The 8953-nt window shown below is 41.1% G+C and overlaps 1 protein-coding gene across 3 annotated transcripts; it reads left to right on the top strand.

Moving 5' to 3' along the window:
• The first annotated feature begins 3568 nt into the window (after positions 1-3568).
• On the top strand, positions 3569-8801 carry LOC122993112 (calcium-activated potassium channel subunit beta-2-like). 3 transcript variants are annotated; one of them, XM_044366994.1, is made up of 6 exons: positions 3569-3636; positions 5527-5629; positions 6302-6970; positions 7170-7340; positions 7627-7822; positions 8113-8801. In XM_044366994.1, the coding sequence occupies exons 3-6, from the start codon at positions 6777-6779 to the stop codon at positions 8395-8397; spliced, it is 846 nt and encodes a 281-aa protein (XP_044222929.1). In that variant the 5' UTR covers positions 3569-3636; positions 5527-5629; positions 6302-6776; the 3' UTR covers positions 8398-8801. The 3 variants fall into 3 exon arrangements, with proteins under 3 accessions (XP_044222929.1, XP_044222930.1, XP_044222928.1); XM_044366995.1 differs by lacking the exon at positions 3569-3636 and having other exon boundaries at positions 3643-5629; positions 6302-6404; positions 6848-6970; XM_044366993.1 differs by lacking the exon at positions 3569-3636 and having other exon boundaries at positions 3643-5629.
• Positions 8802-8953: the final 152 nt, after the last annotated feature.

The raw sequence follows: 8953 nt of genomic DNA, 5'->3' as shown, positions 1-8953 counted from the left end.
ACATATCATGAAATGCTTTATCGGGGACCATTACATTAGTCGTACAACCGCAGCAACTGTGCAGCATATTCAGTACATCTTTTGTTGCTGTGTTGTTGTTGTTCTTATTGTTGTTGTTTTTGTTACTACGAATGTAAGAATACAGATGCACTTCCAACATCCCCTCTTTATCTCTCACCCCCTGTGCATCTTCACAAACACAAGAAAACCAGAGAACAACCACAACATCAAAATAATGTGGGTAATTATATGCGACAAATAATGTATCATCGTAAAAACATGGTTTTGCATATCCTCTTACGCTAAGTCAACATTGATAATATTGCAGGAGTACAGTATTTGCATGCAATCAGATAGTAAAAGTCGAAAAGGTTCAAATTTGTTTGTATATCCGCTCTGTGATCTAGTCTACACACAGTGTTGTTGAGTGATGGATTTGACTGTAGCATGAGCTACAGTCCACATATTTTTTTCCTTGCTACCTCCCAGGCCCTGAGCTGTTTGATCCTCCCACTCAATTATTTCAGTGCTCATCTGGCCCTTTGTCAACATTCTTGCAACTTGTCCACCAGAGACCTCCCAGTCTAATATCCTGTGCCACACAATCACAAATATGGACGAGTGATAGGGTATCGCAATGCATTGTAACCTTCTTCACACAGAACGAAAACTGGGAGGACGGTTTTGACAGCACATACATTGACACTTATAAGGTTTGGATTTTGATAGGCTAAATCAGTGCAAACAAAATAAGTACAAAAGCGGTTTCAGTTTTATTGCTGTTTTCCTCTATTAGCTCAATTAAGTGTGATTTCCTACATTCTGCCTCGCTTCTTTCTCCTCAAGCCAGAAGAAACTGAAATATGTGCTCCATCGCTCCCACTGTGTGAGGGAGTTTTGGCTGCCAGAAAAGAAATGCGAGGCAAATTCCTCCTTTCCGATGCCAGGCTTTACACAATTTATGATTCACTCTAGGGGCAAATATTGTGAATTGAATCACCTCTTCTTGTGTGACTGAAAATCCTACTCATCCATTTTTACATACACATACAGTACATGCACATACTGTATACCATACATAAAAAATAGAAAATACATCTCTGCCTGAATTCCTAAATCTTTAAGTTAGGTTTGTGCTGCCGTAGTAGCTCTATCATTCTCAATAGATCATAGACATAAAAATGAGATTAGCACAGTTTCCCTCCATAAATGTGAGAGTAGGAGAGTAGAAGGAGTACAGCAGTATGGTATCTATGTGGAGGTGGGGAACTAATCTGTATGAGGTTGCTAGGGATGCGAGCACAGCGGCAACACTGATAAATATGTGCTGGACCTGTTGGCATTGTGTAATTGCTTGGATACAGCCACACAAGTGGCAGCAAGCTTTATCAACTGCCTTAGCAACAGCAGCATTGCCTATTCATTTTCATGTGTGCTTGTTTGTGTGTGTACAGAAGAAGAAAGGAAATGAACTGGAGATTACTGTAGAGGCTGTATCTGAGATATCTGAGATCTGGGCAGGTGGTGTAAGATCTTCAAGGCAATGCCTAATTTTCTTGGAAAAAAAATGTAATGCTATCAATATTAACAGGATATCGGTGATTCTTTTTTTTAATGTGTAAACCCCTTTGAATATGTAACGCCTGCTTTTGGGATTCTCTGTTGCAAGTGTGCATGCACAGAATACAAACTCCGACAGGCTGATGATTTGTTTTTTCCTCGTTGAGGGTGCAGATGTTTACGAGAGCATCTAATGAAAGATCAGAAGCACGATGAAAAACATGTACACTGGAGAGTCCCAGCCTTCCACTCTATTATATCTTCCAGCAGACTGATAAACAGCAGCACTGGTGACACTGCACTCAGTCACCGCATAAATATTAATAACTCTCCCCGCTATGCAATTCATTATAACATCAATTCATATTGAACGAGACTAGCTTGACCTAATAACTGTAACACGTCTAACTTAAAATTCATCTCGCATGCATCATTAGCACGAGATGGTGAGCGACAGAAAAAGAGGAAAAGGGAGCAAGAGAAGGGACTGCATCTTGGCTTTAGTTGCCTGCTCAGCAAGAGCTATTTTTAGATCAGGAGAAACAAAGAAACAGAATCGCCTTTCATCCCCCCTGTAACAACATCGTTTCACCTCCAAATGTGGCATTCGAAGACAGTCTGCACTTCTTTGTAGCTATGTTTAGGCCTAACCTCAAATAAATACTAATGCCTTACCATGTGCCCTTGAGTCTTTTTTTTTTCTTCTCATCCTGCTATATTTGTGCATGTGTTTTCCTGCTGACTTACTGTATGCAATGGGAATGTTATTTTTTTAAGGCTAAATCAGTGACCAGGGTATAATTAAAAGGGAACATATCTGAGCTAAGAGGCAGGAAGGAGGTCTGGAGTTCTTTGGGGAGATGGTCTTCTAATACACTGTATTCTCTGGTCAGCAGCTGGATGGAGCTCACAGGAAGTAAAGTGATGAGCAGTGTGCACCTTCTTACACAATCTGATCTGCTGTTGCTGCTGCTATAAGGGACATACTTTCCTAATCACACACATACACACACACACACACACATACACACACACACACACACACACACACACTAAGGGGAATGAGTAATGACTGCAGCCAAGATGGCTCATCAGCTAGGGTCTGCAAGGGAAAATCCCCCAGCTGGTCAGACCAGTGCTGTCCTGGAAATGACTGCCTACAGAGAGGACATACTAAAGCATTGCGAAACAATATATTACCTCTATAGATTCAATTTGCTTGTAAAATGTGTCATGTTATATATTTTTGTCACAGTAAAAAAATTACCTATGAATTGCTTCTTATGCTTTTCTGACCCTGACAAGTTGTCCAGTCTCTGGAGACCCCTGGACACCACCACCATTTACAGTGTTCATCTGCTCTAGATCATCTAAAAATGAATGTTTCTGCAAATCCTGTGCATCTTTTTAAAGATATAACAAAAGACATTTATGACCAATGCGTTTATCAGATTGGTCTTCCCAAGCAGATTCCCACCAAATTTCACACATGTATACTTGTCTTTTCATCCAAATAAAACATTTACCACAGAATATCCAGGCAATCCATGAGTTGTTCCTGTTTATCAGGCATTGACCTCTAAAAGAGGGAACACCCCCACCCCCAATTTATCTTTCTCTAGTTTCTGAGGTTGCAGAGACACCTTGTGGCCAAATGTAGCCAAATTCTCTTGTCACAGTGTTTGAAGTGGTTGCCTATACATAGGCTACTGTACTTTTGTGACACGGCAAGGCAGAGGTGTTTGAAATAACTGGCCCTGGATTCCTCTGTGGATGTGCAGCAGTGCCTGTAACAAACATAGCAACGGGCCCACGCTGCAGCCTGTCAGAGCCAGTTATTTGGAGGTACAGTGGAGATTCATTGTGCTGGGACCAACTCATTTTAAGCATGACAGCATTGTACAGGGAACTCATATTACGCACACAGGTATGGCAGGCATCCTGTTCGCTTGGGGGTAAGAGTTTAAATAAGAGGTAGCCATCTGCTGTCCCTGGGAGCCCAGACCATGTTGGAGAGCCACTGCTGACAGTTGTAGCCAAAAGTCTGGATTATCATAACAGCCCCAGCGACAAGAGGTAGGACCTGACAGATTGGACATATTATCACTGCTATTTCAACTTAGCACATGTTAGTCACACACAAAAGCTGGGGCTTATTACAGTTTGGATGTGCAAAGAAAGAGATTATTACAGGCACCAGTGAGACACACTGAGACTGTGAACACAGATATCACAGACCATGTGGTTCAAAATGATCCAGCACACAATAGAGAGTCAACACACAGCACTCAGCTGGCAATACAAAGGATTTTATACTTACTGCTCGCATACATGTGGAATTGATTTATAAGAGCTCTGATTTAGCTATGTGTGGAGCTAAAAAAATGTATTTTGTGATTAACTTGCTGTATAATATAACTACTGCAAATTTTAAAATTTTATTTAGAGGTTCCCTGATCAATCTCAAATGCCTGTTTGAGGAACAACGAGGAAGTAAACGACTGCAAAATACACTTCATTCAATTATGTATGGATGACTGGGTTTTGACAGCGCTTTGTGTGCAAAAATATTAATGGCATGTACAAAATGCTTATTGAGACATGCAGCTTATTATGTCTTGCACTGTTCACACTATTGTTGCACTTCAGGTAAGTGTTTACTGCTCTATGGGGTGCCGCACAGTAGAGCTCATGACTTTTTCAAAGGCACCAAACACTAAGGCACCTGACAGGGAAGCAATAATCACTGGAAGGACAAGGCAAAAAATATATCTTGAGACATTCTTCATCAAAGAGCGTGTTGAAAGCAGGCGACGCTCTGAATGCCACAGCGCTAAGCACGCAAAGTGGGAGTAAACACCTCCTAAATCAAAAGTTGCAGGATCAAAGATCAGCGATTAGACATGTAAAGAAAAAACTTCAACCTTAAGCTAGACTCTATTTTTTTCCCATTTATTTCACTTTTATGATATCAAAAAAAGAGGAAGATACAAATAAGCAGATACACCTGCTCTACAATTATGTAGTCTGCCACATGCCATTTTGGTTCATCATTCATTCACTCAAGCTTTCAACATAGGGAAGAGGCAGCTGGAAGAAATATGAACCAAGGACACACCCATAAAGAATATACAGCGAGGTTGGCTGATCCTATCTGCCTCTGGCTCAGCATACGTAGTTCATTAAACTGATAATAGGAAAATCTGAACAATCCATTCCCGCTGGTGTAAGCAGTTTCAAACGTTACCGGGCCTTGGAGCATCTTCTCAGACACACAAAAACTGTCTCCCTCCACTGCTTCATGTGGTGACGCTGCAGACTCAGTAGCTTTTTAAATAAGCAGTGATGATATGAGCGAGGAGGCAAAATTATTTAAACTACATTTTTCAAATTTTTCAGACGATGGGACATTCAGAGGACCACTTTCATTCGATGATGATCATACTATTTATGATAAAAAATGTCTTTTTAGTTATTGCACTTACTTTATACTTTCAGATTTTAAGGCAAAATTAACATACTTTTTTACTGCCTCAAGTGGATAAAATTTCCATCACTGTCAGCTTTGATAACTGAGAAAATGTTATTGTGTAAGAAAATTACAGGAAACACTTAAATAACACCCATCTGGAGTGTGGAAAATGTGTATTTCACATTTTGAGCTTTTTTCTTGAATGTTTTAAATTCGTTTCCCTAATTTGGAGGCAACTTGGGAGGGCTTGCAAGGTCAGCCGAGACTGCCTTCCCCATAAATCATTATGGACAGCGTCACCGCCATTCCTTATAAGTTATTTGGTAGGAAGTCACCTGCCACAGTAAGTCCAGCCTCTGTGGAGCATGAGGCACAGCTTCCAACTAATGAACCGCTCTTAAAAGCCTTTAAAAGCCTTTAGCTCAACTGTAAAGTTGATACAAGCAGTAAAAGGTGGTCATTCTCAAAGTGTGTGTGTGTGTGTCCATGTTTAGCTGAAATCAATACAGTTATGTGTGGAACTTGAAGCACTCGGGAGGCAGTGGCCAGCGTGCTCATACGGAGGAGAAAAGTTGTAAGACAGAGCATAAAATTCATGTAAGTGTGACTCTTTGGGGCGGGTATGCATGTAAAAGGGTATGGAATGTTTAGAGGAAGACATACGTGTAGATAATATTTATGGTTTCCTTCAGATGTCTTGTGTCACACTGGGGTTGTCTCTCAGCAACATTTCCCCTAAGCAGCTGGGAATGTAATACAAAGAGGAAATTACTCATCTGACAGGAACTTGTTGGCTTGTTTTCTAACTATTTGGCTCCCAACACTCAAGGCAAGGTTTTTATCCCCCGCAAAAATGAAAAGAGCCTGCTTATTCTGCTCACATGTTAGCAGACTGAATGATCCATTCTGCGCTGATTATTCTGCATGTGAGTTGGAATAAATAAACAATAGGATTTCATTTTTAACTTGACTATTTTTGTCACATTTTAGATTTTGAGCAAAAGAATTGATAATATGACTACACAGAACTACTAACGTGCCTGTGTAAATACATTTGTTCTAAATGATGTTTTTAAATAAGCGCCTGGCAATCTCGAGAGTGGGTTTGCATCGACCCTCACCTCAACATTAATACTCATTCGACCCAGAACTAATAACTCATAATGTCTCAGTTGTCCATTCATTCGCATCCAAATCAAGGAAAATGTTATTTATAGGACTAAAGCTGCAATGTGTTGCTTTGAAAACTGTGTTTTCTCCAAATGATAGGATCTGCAGAGAGTGAGAGGTGCCACATGCAAGGTGTTGTTGTTGTGCCGAGAGAGGAACCAATGACTTTGTGTTGACAGCAGAAGTGTTCAGGATACAGCGGGTAGGTTTTTCATGCAGCGCCTCATCAGCATTAACACCTTTCATCTGTGGCTATCTGTCATCTTGTTTACCCTTTTGCAGCGTTGCTTTGTGTTCAAAATGAGATGTTTACCTGGTGGCTGTGACCAGGAAGTCCACTATATCAGGGGTGCTTTCTGCCCCAACACATCATAATACAGTGATAATGAGGAGCTGCTGTTTGCAGGGTTATTAGGAGAAGCATATACTTGCTATTTCTTTTCTAAAAAACTGTACATAATTGCAGAGTTTGGCAGCAAATATGCACCAAAGGTACAGTATGATTTGTTGTTCACTTTTCTCAAAATTTTGCCTTGTGCTGTGGGAGGTGACTTGGGATTTCTGTTAGTGAACGATGTATTTCAGTGTTACAAACTTAAATCCTTCAGGACAGCTAAACATAAAACTGGCTATAACTCTTCACAGGTCGTTTCGGCAATCTTTCCATTCTGCTTCAGCAAGCAGAGGAGGACGAGGATCATCAGGAAAGATGTTCTTCGTGGCAGGGGCCAAAAATACGGCCGGATCAAGCAGAGGAAATGAAAGGAGGTAAAAATTGGCTTAAAATACTGCAGAGGGGGAATAAAGCTCCAGTGGTCTATAGAGAGAAACTCTTTCAACTATCAAGCACTTTTATTTTCATGTCATAATATTATAGTGGCTATATCATACTGTGGCTATTATAGTATTTGTACTGTGGCTTCTAAGTAATGACGCGAGTCCTCTTCATCTGTTCTTCCATCATCAGATCGATTTACCAGAAATTCCGTGAGGTAGATTTATTGGACAAGAAGAAGACAGTGACAGCCCTAAAGCCCGGTGAAGATCGGGCCATTCTTCTGGGTCTTGGAATGATCCTCTCCTCCATCATGATGTACTTTGTCCTGGGGATCACCATTTTACGCTCCTACGCAGACAGGTACAGGCCTGTTGTCTTTTTCTTGTTTTTTTTGAAAGCCCTGTGAAGGAGTTAACTTTGATAATCCTGTCAGAAGTATGTTTTATTCATCAGATATGCTTGTTGACAAACTGCTCCACTGCTCTCTCAACCTGAAAATTGCAAAAAAATAAATACAGATTTTCAGGAGCAAATTATACCCCAAGGCGAGTTGATTTCATACTCTGAGATCCCCAAATTGTTTTTCTGCCTTTTTTTTTTTTTTTTTTTTGCATTAAATTGGGTCTCCATTTAAATGTCAAAACAGTGTATGGACAGAGGAGGGTGTGTGTGTTGTTCTCAACTCCACGGTCACAGCAGACATGAACTGTTCCTACAACTGTGCGTCAGACTGCTGGAGAGTCTCCAAATACCCCTGTCTGCAGGTCTACGTGAGCGTCAATAACACGGGCCGTGTCAGCCGTTTATCTCACAATGAAGAGACCCAGGACGCCAGCTCTGAAGTGAGTACAGTGCCAGAGGGAAAATACTGGGAATTACTGGACCGTTTCAAATGTTGACAACGGCTGTCAGATGTTGGCCTTTTTGTAGACTTCCAATTCGGGAAATGTTAGTCGATACTATTTGTAATTTTTCTGGGTCAAGCTGAAATGCCAGAGATGTGATACATGGAGGGAGATGTATCCAGTGTTGTGAATAAAAGAAATTTCACCCCCATCAAAGAAACAAAAAGTATGCCTGCTTAATTGACCCCTGTAGATAACCTCAGTGTCCTTCAATCCTATCCTTGCAGTGTTTCTATGTGCCCAGGTGCCAGAAGGACAGCGCCGCCATGTACGCCATGATCATGAATATCTCTGATCATCTGAAGGTGAACCAGCAGGTCCCCTGTTACTACGACCCCAGCGAGCAGCAGGAGACCGTACTCCTGACCCGGCTGTACGACCACAGCGTCGTCTTCCACTCGCTGCTCTGGCCCTCCTGCATGCTCACAGGAGGGGCCCTCATCATAGTGATGGTTAAGCTCACACAGTACCTCTCCAGGCTGTGTGAAGAGATAGGGAAGATCAAGAGGTGAAATACGTGCAGCAACTGTCAAAACCCAGCATATGGCGGTTTGGTGATGGACACGCGACATGAAAGGGATTGTTTTAACCAAATGACCTCACCGTGACCTCTTGCAAACTTTCCTCTTTGGCTGAGACATTTGGAACAGCTGACTTTCACTCCGGATCGAGGATGTGACTGTTTATAAAAGTGGACTGAATGTTCCACGGCGGAAAGTGTCAAGACTTGTAACTGGCTGTTACAGGGAAAACTATGACCGGATTTTGCATGGTGTTATGGCATTATAAAATGTTTTGAGGGTACTTGTTTACAAGAAAGTTTTTCCTGCCCGTAAGTTTTAAATATAGTGTATTATGAGTGTGTGTTTGCTATGTCACATGATATATATGACAACACCACTGTATAATCTAAACAGACAGAGCAAAACACTTCTTTCTTTCCAAAAATGTCCTGTTTGTGGTCGTTTGTGCTGACAAATAATATTCAGCACTTTCTCAAACTTTCCTATTTTTTGATTACCATATATGACTGTTTGCTGAATAATGATGCTTTTTTTTTTTTTTATC

Source organism: Thunnus albacares, chromosome 12 (genome assembly GCF_914725855.1).
Source record: "Thunnus albacares chromosome 12, fThuAlb1.1, whole genome shotgun sequence".
NCBI lineage: Eukaryota > Metazoa > Chordata > Actinopteri > Scombriformes > Scombridae > Thunnus > Thunnus albacares.
Note: the sequence above shows the minus strand (reverse complement) of the source record. Positions and strands in the feature narration are given on the sequence as shown.

Coding starts and splice junctions, on each gene's coding strand:
- LOC122993112 (XM_044366994.1), top strand. CDS start 6,777: ATGTATTTCAGTGTTACAAACTTAAATCCTTCAGGACAGCTAAACATA. Junction 6,971..7,169: donor AGCAGAGGAAATGAAAGGAG/GTAAAAATTGGC, acceptor TTCCATCATCAG/ATCGATTTACCAGAAATTCC. Junction 7,823..8,112: donor CCCAGGACGCCAGCTCTGAA/GTGAGTACAGTG, acceptor CTATCCTTGCAG/TGTTTCTATGTGCCCAGGTG.